Source organism: Hyperoodon ampullatus (genome assembly GCF_949752795.1).
Source record: "Hyperoodon ampullatus genome assembly, chromosome: 3".
Classification (NCBI taxonomy): domain Eukaryota; kingdom Metazoa; phylum Chordata; class Mammalia; order Artiodactyla; family Ziphiidae; genus Hyperoodon; species Hyperoodon ampullatus.
This window is the reverse complement of record NC_136916.1, coordinates 88,639,053-88,663,455: the sequence shown is the minus strand read 5'-3', so window position 1 is coordinate 88,663,455 and position 24,403 is coordinate 88,639,053. Positions and strand designations below refer to the sequence as shown.

At 37.7% G+C, this 24,403-nt stretch overlaps 1 protein-coding gene across 1 annotated transcript in view; it reads right to left on the bottom strand.

Moving 5' to 3' along the window:
• The window catches only part of CEP152 (centrosomal protein 152), a gene marked incomplete at its 3' end in the record, with an annotated part of 97,779 nt that overhangs the window by 11,465 nt on the left and 61,911 nt on the right, over nucleotides 1-24,403 (bottom strand). The window contains exons 16-22 of the mRNA XM_079699119.1: nucleotides 23,910-24,038; nucleotides 23,651-23,786; nucleotides 16,454-16,735; nucleotides 14,083-14,214; nucleotides 8,696-9,346; nucleotides 5,270-5,411; nucleotides 2,428-2,595 (exon numbers count right to left, since the gene is read on the bottom strand). Coding sequence (XP_079555245.1) covers nucleotides 2,428-2,595; nucleotides 5,270-5,411; nucleotides 8,696-9,346; nucleotides 14,083-14,214; nucleotides 16,454-16,735; nucleotides 23,651-23,786; nucleotides 23,910-24,038 — 1,640 coding nt within the window. The remainder of the gene's footprint in view (nucleotides 1-2,427; nucleotides 2,596-5,269; nucleotides 5,412-8,695; nucleotides 9,347-14,082; nucleotides 14,215-16,453; nucleotides 16,736-23,650; nucleotides 23,787-23,909; nucleotides 24,039-24,403) is intronic.

The window sequence follows — 24,403 nt, the reverse complement described above, 5'->3', positions numbered from 1 at the left end:
CACAATGTATGGTGCTAAATATTATTATTTATAAAGAATAATCACATCCAATTGCCCTTGTCATTTTATTATGTAAAACAGATTTTCTTGATTTTCATCTAATTTACAACAGCCACACTGTATCTACATCCACAGTTGGACAAATTTACTCTCACTTACTCTCTGGCCTCTATTAAAGACCTAAGCAATCACCATGGGAACTGTGTTGTTTTGTATCTCAAAATTCCTAAAACCCTTTCTTGCCTTAAAGTAATTATCATCTATGTCTAGCAGACTGAGCAAACGGTAGGTGGGAGTAGGTGGCTGCTCTTGGGCAACAAGATTGACCGAGTGTGCTATGATGCCAGGTACTGTGCTAAGTGCTAGGGCAGGATTTCATCCTTGTCACCATCACACTCCAAAGGAGAATAGAGACAATAAATCATGGCAAGCACATGAATGTTGTAAAACTCATAGGAGCTGTGGGGAATGTCTAACGGAGGAACCTGACCAAGTCTGGGGTAGTTAGGAAAGCCTCTCTGAGGAAGGCATGAGCCAGGGCTTTGATGAGTAGGGTTAGCCAGGCAATGTGACCCGATGGGAAGACAGATGGTGGGGTAAAGGAAGAGATGCAAAGAGACTCGGAGAAAAGAGACAATGAAACCCCTGTCACAGCTCTGTTAGAGAATAAGAGGGCTGGGCAGGGGCAGTGGCAGGGAACGAGGCTGAGGGGCTGGCAGATGTGGGATCATGAAGGGCTTCTTAAACTCTATGTTGAAGTGTTTGTATTTCATACCGAGAGCCAGACAAGTCACTGAAGGCTTGAAAACAAGACAGTGTGACGATCCAATTTACTTTTTTAAAAGGTCGCTCTATTCCTTCAGAAATTCTCCAACTGGTAGAATCTTTATGTATTACTTATGCATCTAGAATGTCGTTGGGGATTTTAAACTGTTGTCTTCAGTTTTGTTTTTTGAATAGAAAATATCCTAATAATTGTAATAATAATAATATCCCAAAAAGGTTGATTCAGGAAGTATGTCATTAACAGAGCCTGTATCTAAACTGCGTGTCAAATAGTAAACCAGAAACTGAAATAAAGCAACACTAATTGTGCACACTCAGAATAAATCAGACACCAGAAGACAAAAAAAAAGGTCGCTCTAGCTGCCTGATGGAAAATGGATTGGAGAGGCGAGACTGGAAGCAGAAAGAGATGACTGTTGTCCAGGCAAGCGACAGAGGTGAATGTAGAAAAAAAGAGTGAACCTATCTGTCTGGTCTTTTCTGGATGACACATTATTTGAGACCCTTGCATTCAGTTCTTCATTCATTCAAGCATTTATTACTGTCTGGTATGTAATGGGCACCATGACTATAAGGAAGAACAAAGATAATTCCTTATTCTCAAGAAATTTATAGGTTAAAAAAGATAGTGGGCAAGTAACCAAAAAGTGAAATGCAGAATGTTAATTGAGGAAGAGCCAAGTGCTCTGGGGCCTCATAGGAGCGGTCCGTCTAACCCAGACTGGGGAAAATCAAGGCTCTGCAGATAAGGTATCTTCTCAGTTGAATCCTAAAGGATGAGGAAGAGTTAGACCAAAACGAGAATGAGAGGGGAAAGTGTAGGACAGCATGATAATATTGTATTCAAGCTCCAGCAGTAGAAGAAAATCCCTGACCAGCTCAAGCATCTGAAATATTTCAAATGTAAAGAATATAAAGCACAGGATACAAGTCAACAGTGAAAGGTAAGAGGGAGCAGCCTCATGAGCCCAATAGCCTCCCTTCTTCAAAAGGGCAATAGGAAATGGCAGAAGATATCCCTCTTAGATAATTTCCTGACACTGTTGTGAAGAATGGACGGAAAGGAGGCCAGATCAGACCCATATGCCTTGGGTCTTAACTTCTCCCGCTGCCTAGAATGCTGTTCTCTTTGGCAAACACCTTCATCTTTCAAGGCTTAGTCAAGCCTTCCTTAACTTTAATAGGAGGAAGAGTTAATTAACATCCTTTCTTCCAGGTTTATGTGAACACACTGCCAGATACTCAGAACTGAAATTATTTATTAATCTATTTTCAGTTCTCCTCACTTAATGGTAAGCTTCTTGAAGGCAGAGAACAGAGTCCTGTGCATCTGCATCAAAAGTGGAATTTTGTCTGATGTCTTCATTGTTGTATCCCCAGTGCCTACAATGCTGCTTGACACATACTGAGCACTCAGAAGCTATTCAATCAAAAAAAGAAGGAATGTGACCTTTTAATCAGAGCTCCAATTTTCCTCTTGAGTTCAATAATAATAATTTGGCTAGTAAAAATAAGGTCCAAATTAGTTTATAATAATCCCCAAAGAGAATCAGCGCCTACATTAACTACAATGTCACATTTGAACATTTCAAAAGGATCAAAGAGATTTATACTGGTAGCAGTGCTACCTTAAATGCTAACCTCTGATTTTTTCCACTACAGCTTTGTGCTTCCTTTCCAAATGCTGAAGATGCCTATAGTATTTCTTCAGTTTTCTTTCCAGGTCTTGACATTTCTGCTTTGCCTTTTCAAGTTCTTGGAAGCAGTGTCCACTGCATGAATCTTTAATTTCAAGGATCTTTTTCTCATCTGCAAAAATTAAATGATAGCAAACTTTTATATCAATTTAGACTAAAAAAAGGAAGGAAGGAAGGAAGGAAGGAAGGAAGGAAGGAAAGGAAACCAGATGACATGACTAAAGGCTACAGTGTAACTGAAAAGAGCATGATGCTTAAGAGAGAGACCTGAATTTAAATACTGTTTCCACTATTTACCAGCTGTTGTATTACTTAACCTGTCTTGAGACTTAGTTCTCTAATACGTAAAATTGAATAATACCATCTGTTTTAAAAATTGCCATGAAACCCAATGCTCAGATCGTAGTATTGAATACAATTCCCCACTAAAAGGAACCAGGGATCTTCAAGAAATGGCTGACTCCAGTACTTAGGGTATATACAAGATGAGACTAGAATATTTTGCTATGCCAGAAATTAAGAAATTACTCAGAAACACAGGCATGTCACAAGGACACAGGAGCCAGTTTGAAGGGGCTCCATTAGCTGAATCTGGGACAATTTGAACACTAATTAAGTATAGTAATGAATTATAAAACATTGAAAAAGTAGGAATTTGAGTCACACCAATAATCCTACGATAATGGGATAAATGGATGGATAGATGGATAGGTAGGTAAGTTGGTAGATAGGTAGACGGACAGATAAATAGAAAAATAAACAAACAGGTAGTAACTACACAAGCAAACTAGAGAGGAGGATTCTCAATGATAACAACATACCAAGTGCCAAATGGTAAAAGTAAAAGGAGGTCTGGAGGTGAAAAAATTAAAATTTTTGCAACTGCCAGAGTAAAGACTGGATCAGATAAGATTCAGCAATGACTGCTAAGCATAACGGAAAGTTTTAATGAGGAGAAGGACATTTTTATGGTCTTGAAAGTGTCTCCCCACAGATTGCTTAATAGTTGTGATGGGGTAAAAACACAGTACTTATACAGTGAAGAAACTGGATAACACCTTGACCAGGCGCTCAAATGAACCTCACCAATAAAAGACAAACAGACATTGCATACCTCCAGATATGATAGCACGTCACCTATGCAGTGTTCTAGCTAAGAAAACAACTCGAATCAAAATCATGAAGAAATATCAGATAAACCCAAAACAAGGAAAAGGTTTTATTAAAAGCCAGGGGTTGACAGGTGTTGGGGAGAGCGAAGAATATGTCTCTCGAAAACATCAATGTCATAAAAGGCAAAGAGAGGAATATCCTAGATTAAAGGAGGTTAAAGAGACATGACATCTAAACATAACACTTGTATATGTATAGCTGATTCACTTTTTTTTTTTTTTTTTTTTTTTTTTTTTTTGCGGTAGGCGGGCCTCTCACTGTTGTGGCCTCTCCCCTTGCGGAGCACAGGCTCCGGACGCGCAGGCTCAGCGGCCATGGCTCATGGGCCCAGCCGCTCTGCGGCATGTGGGATCTTCCCAGACCAGGGCACGAACCCGTGTCCCCTGCATCGGCAGGCGGACTCTCAACCACTGCGCCACCAGGGAAGCCCCTGATTCACTTTTATAAAGCAGAAACTAACACACCATTGTAAAGCAATTATACTCCAATAAAGATGTTAATAAATAAACAAACAAACAAACATAACACCTGACCCCAGATAGATTGCTGTACTGTGGGGAAAAAAATGCTGTAAAGATGTTATTGGGTCAATTGACAAAATTAGAATACAAAGAGTAGACTGATATAATTGTATAACACATTTTCATCTAATGTTAAATTTACTGTACTAAGGTATACAAGAAAAATCCTTATTTTGGGAAAATATACACTGAAGTATTTTGGGGTAAAAAGGAATAATGTGTATATAACTTATCCTCAAGTGGTTCAGGAAAAAATGAAATGTTCAGAGACACATACACACAGAGGAGCACAAATGGAATAAAATGTTATCAATAAGTGTATCTAGGTAAAGGGAATGTGAGTGTTCTTTGCAACTATTTTTATTTTTGCAACTTTTTTGTAAGCTTGAAATTATCTCCAAATGATAAAAAGATTCAAAACTGTCAGGAGGTATAAATGTATAAAATTTGTTTGGCACATATTCCTCAGCGAGCTCTGAACACCTCAAGGGGCTGTAGCACAGTGCAATTCTTTTTGAAGAGACAGCTCTAAGTCACAAAGTAAAAGTTAAATTATTAATTCATCAAATATTCAAGGAACACAAACTATGTGCCATTCACTTTGACAGTTGGTGGAGAGGAAGAGATAAAAACATTGCCCCCCAATCTAAAGAAACCCACGAATACATCAGAAAACACTTAATACACTTCAGAAAGATTTCTATTAAAAATAGTTGAAATAAGCTTCAATAAATTGAATGGAAAGGTCTCAGTGATTTGGCAATTCTCTTATGTGTAACCCTTTCTCATCAAAGCCAGGAAATAAAAAACATGACTTCTCTACTAAAATTCTCATTATTCTCCTCATAATAAGAGTCACTTTTGAATGGAGGGAAGACCATGAAAAGATAGGAAACAAGAAGGCCTAAAGCAACCCTGTCTTCTAATACAAAATGAAACCTGGGGGGAGGACACACATTACTTAGGAGTAATATCACACATTTGTTCATTCATGAAAACTGCACGTCTTTGATTTCCTTTTATCCTCAAAACAACCCTCTGGAACTGGGATTATGGATAATGCAAAGAACAGTAGGAACAAAATCCCATTACCAGCTTCTGCTTCTGCTTCTTGCACGGCCAAGGGTTGAGCGTCGTGTCCAGATGTAAGTGCAGGAAGGATCGCCAGGACCCCAGGGTCTCCTCTGCCAGTGACCCTTGTGGCAGGATCCTTAGAGATCTTGGTCATATTTCTCTGAAACAGATTATCTTCATAGTTAATGCTTATTAAAAATCTTTCTCTACTCAAAATACTAATATTAAAAATATAAAAAGAAAACACAGCCTGAAAAAAATCTTGCCTAAACTATCACCAATATTTTTCTTAGGGTTTTATGTGAATACTGCCATTACTATGAGCTAGACTCCTATGACCGTATTTTCCAAATGAGAACATTATCCAACAGAGGACTGGTGGGCCAGCTATGGGACAGACAGGAGATATAGTTTCCACTTTTAAGATATTTTAATGGTTTCTGTGATCAAACCACAGGACAGACTATGTGAAATCAGGATTGTTTTTGAAAGTCCAGAACATTTTCACTGCAGCAGGGAGAAAATTCATTAGAAACTATAGTACCAACCTTTTTCCTCCCATGAATTGAAAGTAACAACAGTAAAAACAATTTTTGAAACATATAGTATGTTATGTTTCTAAATACTTTAATACATATTGTCATTTGTTCACAAGGACAGTCAAATGCCAATGTGAAGGAGAGAAACTGAGGCTCACCTAAGTGAAACATCTTGCACAAGACCATCTCCTCACCAATATTTATTGAACACTTTCTGCATTCTAGTTTCTGTTTTGGCAGCACAGCTACTAAATTCATTAATGGTGGGACATTCTTTTAAGGCAATATATTTTCAGATTTTGGACAACTACTAAATCTCAAACAGAACAGATAATCTTGAGAAAGCTGTCTTGTTTAATTACTTAAAATACCTTATATATGCTTAATTCTAGAAGCCTTGATTTTGATTTTGATCTCATTTCATTGTCAGCAAACGTACCCATGCCGCCCAACAGAGGCAGAGGTCAGTAGGTACAGAGACAATGCAAACTCCAGTCAATCAAGAGGGTATGAGGTTGAGGCCAAAAGGAATAATAAAAACTGATCCCAAAGGTAGCCAATATTTCCAGTTTCTGCTCAAAACGGGAGAAAAGCCAAGATGGCAAAAAAGGCAGGAGCAGCAACCTTTTGTCTTAGTTTTAACTTGACATGGGTGGTAAGAAAACGCAAAACACACATCCTTAAATTTGTTTAAAATTTTTGTTCCAGTTGATATTTCTGTTTTCTTTTATCTATTATGAACTGCTGTATTAATATACTTAGTATATAAATATAAATTATATATTTGATAAGGCATTCATTTTATTGGAAACCATATTTTTAATTCATTGCATCCTTGCCATTTAAAATCTGGATCATCTAAACTTAAATGTTCTCACCAACAAAAAATAAGGTAAATATGTGCGGTGATGGATGTGTTAATTAACTAGACGGTGGGGAGCCTTTCACAATATATATGTATATCAAATCACCATGATGACACTTTAAATATCTTACTATTTTATTTGTCAACTGTAGCTCAGTAAAGCTGAAAAAAATTGATTAAAAATAAATTAAATTAAATTAAATCTTGATCACCTAAGTTATTTTAATGAGGACTTGTTTTATATATACCCATCATTTTTTCCAGTTTTAATTTTCATGAACAGTTCTAAAAACCACAAATTTAATCAATTATAAATCATAATTCTTCACATTTATGGCACCTATATTGCAAATTTATAATCACTGCTTTATAATCATTGCTTTATCTCAAGGTCCTGAGCTGAGTTAGCACTAAGACAGCAGAAGGTTGAGTATTATTCTTCTGTGACAAATGCCAGATTAGGCATTTCAGAGGCACCCTTTTCTCAGGAACAGAATCTGATCCCACTCAGTGAAAGCTGCAAAAGTCGAAATTCTTAGCCAAATTATGTGATTCTGTCTCCATATACGTGTGAGACACATAAAGTCTTACAGAGGATCTTACACTGCTTGCACAAGTTTAAGCCCTATAAAAAGACCCCAGGGTTGATTATATATATTAACAGTAGGTGTTGTAGTTTCTTGACTTTTATAGCAGTTTCCTTTTGCTTCAGGAAAGCAAACTTGAAAGCATATAACATGATTTTCCCATCACTTCTTACCCTTGAAGTCTGCTATAAATAATTCATCTTAATTATCTACTTTTTCAAAAAATTCTCAATCATGCAGTATTCATGGGAAGTGGTCTTGCTGAGTTAATTTTACATTAAAAGCAACTATTAAGCAGTAACATCTTTGTGAAATCAAGAATAAAAATATCAACTGGGTTGAATTGGGATGGGATAGATTGATCTTTCAGGTTCATTTGGCTCTAAAATTCTGTAGTGTTTCAAATGCAAGATGCAGAAAGATCAAACTATGTCATTTGTATCCTACCAAAATCCAAGGAATTAGACCAGGGATTTGTATTTTATTTTTCAGATGAGCAACTATGACTACCCAAGGTAAATAAGCTAGTTATCGCTAAGTACGAAACTGGAACTCAGATTTTTTTGTAGCTTATAATTCTTTCCAGTAGGTATTAATATCAAATGCTCAGTCCTGGCCTTGAAAATCTTTAATCACAATATTTTAATGAATTGTAGTTCTTATGTCTCAACTCTTCTATCAGACAAACATTATAATATTGGCATTTTTTTTTCTACCTCGAATTCCAAATGTTGAAATTGGCTGGTCACAATGCCTAGAATTTCATTCCAGATTTTTCATGCATATCTAATATCTTTAATCATAAGGCAGCAAGACTTTGGTTTTATCAGATCTTCCACACAAACTAAAAGCTGGTGTCAGAGAATACTTACACAACAAAAAGAATATAACTAACTCATTCTACATGCACATATACAGTACACTAACAAAACTGGGCTTTTTGTGTGAGTGAGCCATACCTCTACTTGCTTGTTTCTATATCAATATTCTTTGTACCCAGTTGGCATTTTTTTGCCTACATGAGATATAAATTCCTTGAGGGCAAGAAATAGGCTTCCAAACTCTTTAGAAGATATTAAGAAACCCTAGTTTAATACGATGCATATTTCTTGAAGTAATCATGCCCAAAAAACAAAAATAGGAATGAAAGTTATTCAGTTTCTGAAATCTCAGGCCCTTACAAAGAACAGTATATATATATATTTTTTAGGAAAAAGATGTCTAGTGGCTAAAAGCTCTGCTCATATTTGTGGCACTATGAAGAAGCAAATTTGGGGGGGCAAAAAAAAATTGCAATCCTTTGAATTTGCTAAAAGGTTTTTAAACCACTAGCAAAAACACAAGTCTTACACCTATTAAACTGGAGAATGAAGAAAGGAAAAAATACCAAATGCAGCTTCTACAATCATCTTTCACATTTAATCATAGCTTTTTTCACTTACTAGGAACATACCTTTCCCCAGTCTGAGTCGACAGTTTCTATAAGTAGGGAGAGTGTATCTTGAAATGCTTTCTGTATGCAGGTCTTTAGTTTTTCAAAATATTGCACAGACACCCATTTCGAAGAACAAGTCGACATGAGTTCCAAAAGGTACTTGTTCTCTGAACCACTGGCTTGCTCCTTCTGCGTGTCCTTTAAGAGAAACTCAAGGACAGTTAGGATGTCTTCCTCATACTGATGGATTTCCAGTTGGATCCGCCTAGCTTCCTGCACAGTCCATTCTCTGCGACTCTGGTCTAAACACATTTGTAATTCTGTCTCCTTCTGAAGAAGTAGTTCAGTTTTTTGTTTCATAAAGTCTTCTTTAGCTGCTTCAAGCACCTCATTAATTTTATTTCGATGATCATCTAAAAATTGCCGGTAATCTTGCTCATTTTCTTCTTGAATTCTGTGGATTTCCTCTTGCTTTTCTTTGTTCCATTCACTCTGGGCCTTTGCCAACTCAGCCCTGATAACCATGGGGACTTCCTCACTCTTTAACTCAAGCTCTCTCTGCAGAGAATGAATCTTCTCTTCCAATTGCTTTCCAGGTATGACATTTTCCTCCATATTTGCAATCTCGCTTTTCCATTTCTCTTTAGCTTCAGAAACAGCAAAAAATATCTAAAGGACATAACAATGTACAATGAAAACTCTTTATGATTCTCCTCATTAATAAAAAAAATTAAAGTAAGCATTTGGGTTAATCTTTGAACTTATTAATAAGAGATTTAAAATCAAAATTAAAGGGAAAAAGTAAATTTAGATATGACATTGGCTCTTCCTAAAATATACTTACACTAAACTTAAGGATCTTCTCCCTCATTTTAAATCACCTAATACTTTGTCTTACATTATTTAAAATAAAACATCCATTTCTATATGAATAACTAGAAATTTAAACTGACCAAAAATATATAATTATATAATTATCTAAAACTAATTTTAGAAAAAAATTCATATTTCTTTTTTTAATACAGATGCTGTCTCAAATCTAAGCCCCCAACAAATGAATTATCTTTTATATGAAGCAAAAGCAGCCTCTAAGGAAATCTTACTAATATTTTTAGGAATGTAACACATAACCTGCACAATAACTTGCTGACAAACATACTGTATTTTAATGCAATTTTAGTGGTTAAAACAGTTCATTAAATGACAATATCAAACAGAAAAAGTCATTTTTTCATTAATCCAATTTTTGTTTATAACAGAATAGCAAGACTAGCAGATCATAGGCACCAGTAGTACATAACCAAAAAGTAATAGGGAATCAAAAAGCCTGAGCTGTAGCTCAAATCCTGACTTGGATTGCAGAGGCAGCCTAGCACGGTGCTTAACAGAACAGGCTCTGGAGACAAGCTGCTGGAATTAACTTCCCATTCCTCAACTTCTTTGAGCCTCAGTTTCCTCATCTATAAAATGGGGATAATTACAATGCCCACCTGATAGAGTTTTTTTTTCTTTTTTTTTTTGGATTAAATGACAAAAGGAAGTAATCTATTTAAAGCACTTAGGGGACTTTCCTGGTGGTCCAGCGGTTAACAATCTGCCTTCCAATGCAGGGGATGCAGGTTCAATCCCTGGTCGGGGAACTAAGATCTCACATGCCGCTGGGGCAACTAAGCCCACGCGCTGCAACTACTGAGCCTGCGTGCTCTAGAGCCCGCACACCACAACTAGAGAGCTTGCGCACCGCAACGAAGACCCGATGCAGCCAAATAAATAAGTAAATAAATATTTTTTAAAAATAAAATAAAAAAATAAAGCACTTAGAGCCTGGCAAACAATAAGACTCAAAAAATCTTATATAGTTACTGTTACTCTTGGCTGCATGGGCTTAGAAAAATTCTTAATCTCTTTTGCACTTAGTGTCCTCTATATAACGAGCAGATTGGATGATGATGTCAAGTCCCTTTTACTTCTAATATTCCCTGGACTGAATTCAAAGAAGTCACAAGGATACAAATGTAAAAGAAGAACTGGCCATCTCCAAAGGCTTGGCCTAGACAATGGTGACTGCTATGAATCAATACCATATATACTGACTATACTGCTGAACTGAATGAATAAGCATTTTCAGAACTCTAATGGAAAACTGATGAATTCATAAAAGTGCTAACAAAAGATCAAGATGAAAAAAAATTAATTACATGGGACTGAGTGAACTGATGAGGATGATTATAATGTTTGTGACTTTCTGTTTGAATTAAAAAAAAAAATCCCACAAGGACTCAGAGGCAAAAAATATACAAGTCAATTTTCACTGTAAAGTAAAGGAGCTGTTACAGTGGAGGATTACTGGACTAAATGTCAATATTATAAAATAGAAAAAAAAAAAAATATATATATATATATGTGCCCCCCAAAATACCATATATATGCTCTGGCTGTTGAGACAGGGGGTCTGCGCCCTTAATCCTCAGCTATTATACAATTATAGAGAACATCTTCAACTATATGGATACCTAGACACACGTTACATACCTTTATTCAATAAAATGTGTTCCTGAATAGTTGGATATAAATCAAAAATTTTGAATCATACTTTAAGTTTACTAAAGGAACCCACTATCTAAGATGAGCTTTACAAAGGAATTCACAGAAAAATTCTTTTGCTACCAGCAGGATAATTCAGTAACGATGTGAAACGTGTTTGAAACATGTTTCCTTTCCCAAAAAGGAAATCAGGTTGTGTCACAATGGATGCCTGGAAATTATTAACAGGCAACCTGGGTGGAGGTGTCAGATCCCAGGGAATTTGCATGACCCGCCCAAAGCTCACCAAAAGTGTACAACTTCTCACATAAAGTTTTACAAGGAGAATTTGACAGCATTAATTGATTTAGTGTTTCCTGATGTTGCTACACATTAGAATCACCTGAGGAGCTTTTAAAATCCCTAAGCCCATGCCACACCCTGTACCAATTGAAACATAAAGCCTTGGGGTGGGACCCAGGCAAAAGTATTTTTTAAAAGATCCTCACATTTTTCCAATGTGCAGCAAAGTTTGGGAACCACTGAACCAAGCTGCCGACTTCTGGACTCTGGAAACTCGCTTTAACTTTCCACAGATCTTGGACTTCCCTGGTGGCGCAGTGGTTAAGAATCCGCCTGCCAGTGCAGGGGACACGGGTTCAAGCCCTGGTCTGGGAAGATCCCACATGCCACGGAGCAACTAAGCCCGTGCGCCACAACTACTGAGCCCACGTGCCACAACTACTGAAGCCTGTGTGCCTAGAGTCCGTGCTCCGCAACAAGAGAAGCCACCACAATGAGAAGCCCGCGCACCGTAACGAAGAGTAGCCCCCGCTCGCCACAACTAGAGAAAGCGTGCATGCAGCAACGAAGACCCCAATGCAGCCAAAACTAAAAAAACAAATTAAAAAAAAAAATTTCCACAGATCTTGATGGATCACTCTAATCTTATAAGAACTCTCCAGCAAAAGCTATGAAACTGGCTCTTGCTCATCTCATTTGGCTTGGAGGAAGCATTTTCACAAAACACTATGTTTTGTGGCTGAATAATTATCTAGAACGCTGCTACTCACACCCAAGTGTGGTCCAAAGACCAGCAGTTAACACATCACCCAGGAGTCGGTTACAAAGTCTAATTCTCGGGACTTACTCCAGACCCAACAAATCAGCATCTCCAGGAGCAAAGCCCAGGAATGTGCTCCAACAAACCCTCCAGGTGATTCTCATGCCTGCTCAAGTATGAGAAGCAACACACCATCCTCTCGTTTCTGTATTTCTGCATTCACATATATTCAGACCTTCTGTGTTCTTAAGGAAAAATCAACTTTATTATTCTTAACTTCTGAGCTCTAAGACACATATGCATACCATCATATTATTTCCTCTTTCTGTCTCCCTCTTAAATTTCCTTTTGAAATATTTCAACGTACTAAAAGTCCAGAGAATATTGTAATGAACCATTACATGAACTACCCATGAACTACCACATAAGTTGAGAAAAATATTAGATTTTTTACTTATGCTGAATTATTTCCTTAAGTAATTTGTGGAATAAGATTATGAATGCATCATATGACTCATTTACAATGTCTGTTATTCACATTTTCTAAAATGGTTGTAACCACAGAAGAGTAGCATATGCTTGATACTGCAATCTATTTTGTGCATTACAATTAAGAAGAGAAGATATAAACCTATGGGATAAAATATCACCTTAAGTTTGCTATTTGGACTCCTCATGAAGACTATCTGTTCACATCTTTGGTGTACACACCCACAGATTCTCTTATAAATTTGTATCGTTTTTTTAATCATATATTAGTATTAACATTTCTGTTTGATTCATTTACTTTCCTTATTTTTATTATCCCCTTCACTTCTGTTTTTTTATTACAAAAACAAATATTTTAAATGTTTGTACACATTTTATCCCGTTTACCTATCTTGGCTACTGTGCCTTGCCTGTTGCCTCACAACTGAGTTATTATCATGCAAATTTGAAATATTCCATTTCTTTTAATTTTTCTATACTGTCATTTAAAAATGTTTATCTTCTGAATCAACCTAGAGTTTGTTGTGATGTAGGGGGTGGGAAAACAATTTTTCTAAAATGCTATCATAAGATGATTTATTATGGAAAATTCCTCATTTCCTTGTTTTGAAACAATTTATTAAGCTTTTAGTCATAGTTGGGCCTATCTCAAGTCTGTATAGTACTGAATGAAAAAGAATTCTATTTTTGTGACTCAACACTGTCTGAATTGTTGCTTTCCAACATATTCTATTAAGTGTTAGGGCTGGACTACTATTTCTTTTCCAGAACATTTAGAAAAATTTCTGGTCCTTTCAGTTTTCCAAATAAATTTTAGAATTATTGTGTCAAACTTCAAAACTATGTTCAGTTTATTGGCATTTTGATTAGAACCGGTTTACACTAATAAATTAAGTTGTGAGGATACAAATGGTTAAAATATCTGATGTTTCCAGTCAAGGGACATGACATCTCTGGAAAGGAGAGCCTGTTATTTACCAAGGGGAGTATATTATAAGACTACTGACACAGCACAGAAAACAGTAGTCATGCATGTGAAAGGATACTGTATAGCTAATTGCTCTCTCAGTTTCTCCTAAAGAAACCACAAGATAAGCAGGGATTTTATTCCATGGGTAAGGTTATCCTCCAGATTATGAGAGTTTCACAACCCTGAAACACATTCTCTCCCCCTCCACAACTTGATGATGATGAGAACAGATCCCACTAATCAGGCCCTATGCTTAGTATGCATTATCGCATTTAATCCTCCCACAGGGCTGTGAGCAAGTAGGAGTTCCCGGGACTGAGATGAGGCCCTCCTGAAGCTTCTTTCCAGGAGAGCTCTTACCCGTTTGGCCACAGACTGCTCTTGTAGCTCCTCCCACTTCTTCTGTTCTGCCCTTAGAAGTGCTTTATACTCTGCAAGCTCCGGCAGTTCTTCCAGCCACCGATGACGAGCATTTTGCACAGCTGTTTCTACCTGCAGGAGAGCAATTGCAGGAGAGAGAGAGGTAAAGGAATGTATAAAATTTCAGAAAGATCCCATATGCAGGTAACCACTATGATTTCATGTGCATTTACATTGTATTGCACTACAGTAGTTAAACTGACTTCAAGCACCCCACCTTACCCCAAACAGTAGATTCTAATCCTTCTGTTCTAAATGTCCCATACTATCCATTGCAAAAGGCAAAGCAGGAATTAGAAATCTATACATGTTTGATGGCCACTACTATTATTAGAAAGCTTTATACAAAGTACCAATTGCCATTTCCAACAAACTCCTATTTATCTTGGGGAAAAAGAAGAAGACATGCAGGAAGGCTGCTTGGTGTCAGCCGCTGTCCAATCAGTATACCCACCACCTCCTCAGACCTCGTGCCCGACATATAAACACACGCACACAGGCAAGCATGCACCAACATATTGTAGTTTAGAGCCTTACACTTGGCAAATTTTCTTGCTGTCAAGAATGAATTTGTGACTATCAAGTGAGGTTGATAGTTCAGTTCTGGCAAAAATGTAAGACCTGATGAATTATGAGGGTGATCTGGTTGTACATCTGTTACAGGGTGACCACAGATCATTTATTAAATAAACTTTCCTTATTTCCTTGTTTGAAATATCCAGATACACAACATACGTAGAGCCATACACACACACAAAAGCAGAGCTGATATAAGGGGCTGAATTTTCACTAAAATACTAAATACATTTATAGGTAAATTCCAGGAAGTTAAAAATATGGGGAAAAGATAAAGCTCCTATAGAAATTTACATTACTTTAGAAGTTATTATGAACATTTCCTTTCTACTATATCATGCTATTTGTTTTTCTTCACAAGATCTGTGATTGTATAAATACCTAAGCAGCACCCCTAAAAACATGTCTCTTTGCCTATAGAACATTTTCTTAACTCTGTTGAGAAAATTATTTTTTAACTGATTGAAAGTGTCCTTGATACAATTATTGTATTTGCCTATGCTTCCAAACTTTAAGGATTCTTTGTAAAACCATGTATAACAATTTAACAAATAGGTAGAATTTCAAGTATTTATCAAAAGCAGAGTATGTTTTTTTTTTTTAAACTTTACTTCAGGCATTATCTTAAGACTTTATAATAAGTAAAAGATCTAAAATAAAAAGTATACAATAAATAATATTATATTAAGGTCCAGTGACCTCTGAGGGCTAGAAACCCTGTCAGATGGTCTGTGAGGTCAAAACTATTTTCAAAAATTTGGACCTTATTTGTCTTTTTTTTACTCCCATTCTTTCATGTGTAAATAGTGCACTTCTCCAGAGGCTACATGCTGTATGATATGTCTCTTCTCTGACAGCCAATGGCCAGTATGAGCGAGGATTCTTGTTTTTTAAAAATTTCTTAGATATTTTTCCAATACAGTAAATAGACATACTACCAACACAGAAAAAGCTCTTTCGAGTCTTCAATTTTTAAAAGCGTAAAGACATTCTGAGAACAAAAAATTCAAGAATCACTGTAATAGATAATATTGATAAATCAAATAACTCATCTTTATTCTGTTAACACAGAGCTATACTTTCCTCTGGATGACCTTTCTTGGAACCAAGTAACGTATTATAGTTTAGAGCCTTACACCTGGCACATTTTCTTGCTGTCAAGAATGAATTTGTGACTATAAAGTGAGGTTGATATTTCAATTCTGGCAAAAATGTAAGACTTGATGAATTATGAGGGTGATCTGGTTGTACATCTGTTACAGGGAGACAGAGGTTGGAATTTACAGACAAAGTCCCATTTGCAGGGGCATGCCTGCAGATTCAAGTCTCAACACAAATACTGTTATATACCTTATTCATTTTAAGCTTACTTATCTATAACTACCTTAGTGGAATATTTACTATAAAGTTAGAAAAGAAAGATTCATAATTAAATTGTGCTTCATTCAGATGTAAAACCATCATTGTTAACCTCAGGCATCTTAATGTTTAGATGGACCTCAGAGGAGCAAATATTTTGTAAACTGAAAGAACATACAGAAAAACTGAGAGGCGGCAGCTTTGTGACAGAAATATAATGAAAATTTTGGGAACAACATAAGATTGTTATCCTACCCTGGGGTGTACAAAATGTTTAAGTATAAAGTTATGAACAAGTTCAACAGTAGCACTTTATGGGTTTTCATTAATAGGCAGTCAGTTCCAATAATTTTACTATAGGAAACCTGCCTATTACCTGTTTGGCAATATTTTCACGATATTTGAGCTCCAATTCAACCTCAAGTTTCTTCAAGCCCTCCTTGATGGCTATTTCCTTCTCTTGCTCTAAATTTTGCTGGATCTTTCGCTTCTGCTCTTCTATCATGATTGCCATCTTTTTCTTGGAAATAACGTCAATGGTAGTTTCTTGGTCAGTTTGGCTGCAACAATCTGAGGTCTTCTTTTTCATTGCCTTTATAGTTTGATCCAGGTTAGGCTGCCACTCCTTTTCAAGCTGCTGAATAAGTTCTTGTTTGATCTGTTTTCAGAAGAAAAATCGTATGAAAAGAAAAATATTCAAATAAGCAAAAACTAGAATTAATAGCTAGCCAAAAAAGCAACCACAGCAGTGTTGAAAACCATCTAGACATTGTTGTAGTTATTATGTGAGGTTTAGAAATTTAGTTAATGAGAATATATTCAAGGAAATCCTGAAAGTTACTCTTTGACCTTATCTATGGGGCATAAATCACATGGAAGAGTTAAGTATATTGTGTAAGGTCAGGCTATCTTGCTCTCAAGATGAGACCTTCTGGAAGCTTTGACATTGCCACTACAATGATCGCATGATAAAACAACAACAACAACAACAACAAAGAAAACTTCTACTCTTAATATGTGATTTTCTATCAATACCAGGCTTTCCACAAAGCAGGCACTGGGTAAGCATAATTAATGAACCTAAAATTGAACAATCTAAAAAACATTTTTACTTATTTGGACACATTAGAATCTTGTTTCTCATGATATGAAATTGTACTCAGTCAACTGCGTTCAAGAGGAGGGCATGGGCTTCCCTGGTGGCGCAGTGGTTGAGAGTCCACCTGCTGATGCAGGGGACACGGGTTCCTGCCCCGGTCTGGGAAGATCCCACATGCCACGGAGTGGCTGGGCCCGTGAGCCATGGCCGCTGAGCCTGCGCGTCCAGGGCCTGTGCTCCACAACGGGAGAGGCCACAACAGTGAGAGGCCCGCGTACCACAAAAAAAAAAAAGAGGAGGCCATTATTGGAAGGATGCCTTAGTGATTCTACTTTCAACAGTGTAGTGGGATGGACCCAAACATAATTAGTACTGGGCAAAACTGTGAAATAGCAAAATTTGCTCTTCCCTTTTCCTGTTTCCCACCTCCTGGGTATCCAGAGTTCTCAGACAGCTTCCCTGGCTACCACAGCCCCTGGCTGTATTGCTTCTCTCAAAAAGGTCATCTTGTGTGGCCCTTTTTGCTCTATGCTTTATGCTTTCCTGACAAAACACAAAAACATTAGCTGTCTCTCTCATCCCCCTGGTAAATAACTGGTTAGCAAATCCAACTAAAAAACAATTTGCAGCAATGTAAAAATAGGGGATTTGTTTTGCATCATCCATATTTTTTTTTAATAAGTTTATTTATTTACTTATTTTTGGCTGCGTTGGGTCTGCGTTGCTGCGCACAGGCTTTCTCTAGTTGCAGCGAGTGGGGGCTACTCTTCGTTGTGGTGCACAGGCTTCTCATTGTGGTGGCTTCTCTTGTTGCGGAGCATGGGCTCTATGTGTGCGGGCTTCAGTAGTTGTGGCACATGGGCTCAGTAGTTGTGGCTCACAGGCTCTAGAGCACAGGCTCAGTAGTTGTGGCACACAGGCTTAGTTGCTCCACGGCATGTGGGATCTTCCCAGACCAGGGCTCAAACCTGTGTCCCCTGCATTGGCAGGCGGATTCTTAACCACTGCGCCACCAGGGAAGCCCCATTCATATTTTTTTATAGATATATGGCTAGATATATTCCATAATATATACTTTTATGTTAAAAAATGACTAGTAAAAGAGTTTCAGGTGCCAGCATTAGATTGATGAGATTTGGGGGAGAGGAGAGGAGATTAGTAGTAGGGAGGTCAAAAGACAGGACAATGGTCTATGATTCCATCTTGAGATAGCCCCAACCCCGATTAATAGCAATCTTGTGGTCAGAAGAACCTAGTTTGAGAACTTATTGCACTTCCAACTAGGTTTTTAAGATCATAATTTGGTTCTTAATTTTCTTGGAAACTATGAGCATTTTCTAATCTCACTTGCTACTTAGGAAATAGAAGTAAAGTTTTGTGCTTCTAAGCCTACCCAGTCATTACTTCTTTCTTCCGATCCACAGTGTAGGTTAATTATTTGTTAATTATATTGGTCTAGAGTTATCAGAATCATTTCACAATATGAAATTTGATCATGGTTTCATTTTTGAGGAATCAGAAAAAGTCCTCCTCAAAACCCATTACAGGGACTTCCCTGGTGGCACAGTGGTTAAGAATCCTCCTGCTAATGCAGGGGACATGCGTTTGATCCTTGGCCCGGGAAGATCCCACATGCCACGGAGCCACTAAGCCCGTGTGCCACAACTACTGAGCCTGCGCTCTAGAGCCTGTGCTCCACAACAAGAGAAGCCACCGCAACGAGAAGCCCGCGCACCGTAACAAAGAGTAGCCCCCGTTCGACACAACTAGAGAAAGCCAGCATGCAGCAACGAAGACCCAATGCAACCAAAAATAAAATAAATAAATTATTTTTAAATTCTAAAAAAAAAAAAAAAAAAAAATTATATCCTGAATTGGGCTGAAGAGTCAAGAGGTAGGAAGTTTTAAAAAATAAAACTGGTGTGAATAAGCTGCTAATAGCCCAATTCTGAGAAGTAAAATGAGTGATTATGTATGTACCTGGCAATTAAAAATAATGTCAGTTCAAGAAGAGCTGTCTCTCAACAGTTAATACTACATTTTTTTAAACATGATGACTAGAAAGAAATTTTAACCCACACCTCTTTCTGTTTCTTAACCCAGTGTGCTTTGGCTAACATCATTTCATTTTCAAACTGCTGTTTAATATCACTTTCTTGTTCTTTCAGCCACTTGTCCTTTTCCATCATAAGGGTATCTTGGTACTTTTTTTCAAGTCCCACCTGCAGTTTCCTTACATACTCTTCTCTTTCCTCCAATAGCTGTCTCTTTAAACAAAATTCAAATAAATATCTCATATGACACTAATATTCTCCAAGTCAAATTTATAAAATAATAGTTATATGCATGTAATAGACAACAGCAACAGAGACAAGTGATCTTCCTATATGCTAACTCAATCAGTTGAATAAATTGTCTTGTAAAAACCTGCCTACATCTCAAATATTTGGACAAAAAATTTACAGATGGCTGTATTAAATGAAAAGGCATCTAATACAATAAATACATTCCCAGAGGACCAAACACTATTTTTAAAGGTGAAACTGACATTTATGTTTACACCCCACCCATAATGAGACGCATAATGTATCACAGCCCAGAAAAATTTATATTTCTGAAAAACCTGTATTCAGAGATAGGCCAAAAATTACTGTTCTATTCTAAAAGCTATGCATCCTTCAATAAAACCCAGATTGGTATGTTTTTTCATTATCAAAGATAAAATTTTTTATCAAAACTAGCTGAAGCATTATCAAATAAGAACATTCAAGTGTCGGTTCAAATTTAACAATTTGAACTATTCATATAATATTCCCTATTTATTCTAGGAACCCAGTTGATCTGAAAACTCTAATAAACCTCTACTCAAGGATCAAAATTATCTATGAGAGTTTCTGTTTGAAAAATTTTTTTTTTTTTTTTTTTTTTTTTTTTGTGGTACGCGGGCCTCTCACTGCTGTGGCCTCTCCCGTTGCGGAGCACAGGCTCCGGACGCGCAGGCCCAGCAGCCATGGCCCACGGGCCCAGCCGCTCCGCGGCATATGGGATCCTCCCAGACCGGGGCACGAACCCGTATCCCCTGCATCGGCAGGCGGACTCTCAACCACTGCGCCACCCGGGAGGCCCTGAAAAATTTTTGAAATGGTTTTCTGGAGGTCCTACCAAGACGCTATGAGAAGAAACACATTGAAGCCCACCAACTACAATACCAAGGAAGTATACCTCACATAACGAATGCTACATGGCAACCAAGCTTTTGCTCTGTGTCTCTTTGGCATTATTTCTGATTCCTGACTATCTGGTTGTCTGGATTTTTTTCCAGTTCATAGCTGACCTGGATTATTTCTGTCTTAATTGCTATCTGAGTCTTCTCTACCACTGGCACATGCCAAGAAGATAATATCCATGTTTGTTCAGTGTTGCATGATTTTGGAAAACATCCAGTGACTGAGGGACCCACTTCTTCAGTCAGGTCATGGGGAGTGCAGTTGTACTAAGATTATAGGACAGGCGCATCCACATGGTTGAAAAAGTTGTCCACTGTCACATCATATATCACTGTTCTTATTTTTGTTTGACTGTAGAAGGAATCCCCAAACTGTCTTATCTGTGTATGTCTATCCTTTAGGAGTTGTTTCCATATGTATCTGCATTTCCTTTTGACCTAAAGAAGAAAACTGCTACCAATTTTCCGTGTGTTTGTATGTTTGTGAGTATATTAGTTAGCTTAACTACATAGTAAACCAGACCATACAGAGACTCAGAACAACAAACACCTATTATTCTCATGATTCTGTGGATCAGCTGGGCAGTGGTTCTGGTCTAAGTCCACTCAGCTGATTTCTGCAGATGACTGAGGCTACAATGGTCTAAGATGGTGACACTCACATGTCTGGTGGTTAGTTCAATGTCTGCCAGGATGATGCAGTGACTTGGTCACATGTGTCATCATCTAGCAGGTTATCCCAGATCCTTCACATGGTGCTTGGTCAAAGAGTTCCTAAGAGTATCACGCTTGCAAGGACCAATGCATAAAAGCTTTCTAAGTGTCTTTTACATAATGTTAACTAATATCCCATTAGCCAAAGTCAGTCATTTGGCCAAGGTCAGATTCAACGGATGAGAAACAGACTATCTGTAACTGAGAATAGCTACAAAGCCACATTGCAAGGAGACACACATTCACGGATAGGAAGAATGTGTGGCCATTTTTGCAATCCACCACAGTGAGGAAAACCTTGCTTCCTGCTTTTTACAGAAGAAAAGCAATAAATTTATTGGTCATAGGAATCCGCCAGTTGAACATACTACAGGAATATCTAATTCAAAAAGTTTTTATCACATGAGGGAAGGAAATATTTGGATAGTTTTAAAATGTTTAAACTTGTTTTGCATGCCTCAGACAGTCAAAAAACTCTAACTTCTAAGGACTGACTTACCGTGATTACAATTGTATAAATGAGCCTTAGTGTGTGTAGGAATGGCATCATGAATAGGAATATTGATCACCTTTGCTTTGTCTACAGATTCATAGCCTCTACTGATCACTACCCAGTTTGAAGGGTTCTGCGTTTATGACTTTATTCCCCTTCTCTGAACAAGCCAGGTTAACATGTGAGGAAAGTCTCTGTGTTAACATCTTTACAACTTGGAATTGAACTTGTACTTAACCTGCAGCCTGTCTCAACAAGTGTTTCAGAAAAGAGCACATATGAAACAGGAAAATACAACCAGGGACTCTCGGCATTGCCTGTCTTATACAGTCTGTATCCAAAGCTCCAGACCTGAAGATCAACTGCAGGGAAAATGGCTTATGTCTTGCAGAGAAGGACTACCCTAACAGTTCCCTACCTTGCTCGAGTTTAATAGGCTTATGAAGACTATTAAGCTTTATAAAGAGCTTGGATAAATCTAAATAAAAAACTAAAGGATTCCCAGAGAAGGAAGAAATTAAATTTTTAACGCTTTAAGTACACTGGCCCTTTAAGTGGGGGGATGGGTATAACTACAAGGGGATGGCACAAGGGAGTTTTTTAGGGTGATGAAACTATTCTGTTTCAATCCATACATGGGTTAAAATTTTATAAAACTGGACACCAAATGAAAAAGAGTCAATTTTACTGTATGGCAATTTAAAAATTAAAAAAAAAATTTAACCTGTAAGTTTTTTTGGAAGGGCCAAATAGCAGTTTTAACTTTCCTTCTTGCCCCAGTGCACAAGCATTCATGAGCCAAAATATCAGTCAGTAGCAGCTATTAACTGCAACTGACCAATTACGTGAGATTCAATTTTACAGCCAAATTGATTCTTTTAAAAGTACCAGGAAATATATTCCTGAAAAGAATGACCTCTTTGAGAGAACTGCTCTTATGTTCTTGCCAATTTATATATTTAAAGAAAGAAAGAAAAGAATCACACTAGATCTTCTCTCTATTTTAATTTTTTTAAACATTACTGAGCTAAGTCTTTAATTTCTAGGTAATTTAAGATCCCTTCTAACTTTCATACTGCCGGCACTAACTAAAACAGCTCCCCTTAGCTCTTTTTCCACTAGATGGTATGTATACATGGCATGTTTTTCTACCATATTAATCTATTCAAAAATAATCAAAATGTTAAGTGACCTGGATTCCTCACCTGCTCTTTAAGTCTGTGGTAGCCACAGTCAGCTTCACTATAACTTACTCAGAAACCTCTGTATATAGAACATTTACTCGAGCCTTTAAAAATATTGTCTAATCTTGATGCAGGTGGCTTTCAAATTGTGGTCTGCAGGCTGGTCCCAAGGGGAAGGGAGAGGCAGACGTGTGTCTGGATGAGGCTTGAGCCAGGACAAGGAAGAAGACAGGAGGGGCAACTGTTTACGTGTGATTTCACTCCTGGACACTCACCAAGGGCAACCTGGAAGATTCAGGCAGGAGTAGAGAGGATACTGCAGCCCCTCCAGCTGCCCTGAACGATGAGAACTCCCTGGAAAGAGGCCACACTCACACCGACCTTCCTCTCCACAGCTCCACATCCCCACATTCCCTATCATGAGACCCACGTTCAAACTCCTGCCCTTTTCCCCAGAATAAAAGGACGCTTAAGTCCTGACAGAAATGGGTCAGAGGAAAACGTCCGTGCAGTGCACACAGGACTATATAGAATCACTTGGGCAGCAAACAAACATGCAAAACGAGGATCCCTGGGTTTCAGACTCAAAGTACCCGGGTCCACCTTGCTTAGTTTTAAAACTCTCTTTTGCCTCTTAGAATAAACCTAAAGGGACGAATCACTTTCTCCTATGGGTATGCCATTTTCTGCTAGGGCTTTTACAATCATTTCAATATTTACTGTACTTTGTGAGCTGAATTAGTGTGAAACAGCCAAACGTGAAGACTTCTACAGAAGGCAGACTTCACAGGAGAGTGGGTGTACTGGTTTCAGTGAGAAACGAAATGAAGTGAACACAACACGAACTTGTCCTGTACCTTCTTCTCTTGAGCCTGTTGCTCCTTTTCCATGGTCTTCTTGAGAGTTGCTTCTAGATTATCTTTCTCTCTGCACACTTCCAGGTAACATTCCTGCACGGCCGCCATCTCCTTAATCACCTTGTCTAAGTCAGACCTTGGACACACAAAACCAGCAACTAAATATAAGGCTGCAGAACAGACAATTTTCTTCTAAACAATGGAATAAGAGAATGTTGTCTCTACAGCTTCAGGGGCAGCTAAACTCTTTCATTCTCACCTAAGTCGCAAGTGAGCTCCCTCATAAAGCTCAAAGAGCTGTTGCTTCTCCAAAGCATGCTTTGCTAACAGGCTTTCACGTATTTGGGCTTTCATGGCTTCATGGTGTTGCTGGTAAGTCCTCTCACACCTAGAAACAGACAGCAGACAGCGGAATCTAAGGCAGGGCCAGCACTACCAGAAACACCAAGACGAACTGGTTTCCCTCCTTCCTTCCCACTCCCTCCTTCTAGTGCAAAGTACAGTTAAGATCAGATTGGTCTTCCCCAACCCAAAGTGGTAATAATTAGCTTTCAATAGATGACCTTATGAGAATCTTCAAAATATTCTTTCTTCAAATGTTTCTAGAGAAAAATTAGAAACCTGGATGTGAGAAATGCCCCAGTCCTTCAAACAGAGTATAATAGTCTGTGTTGAGAACCTCTGTTTATAAAAAACTAATTGAAATAATAGAGGGTGTGGTTCCAAGTTATCTATATTAAACACAAATACTAA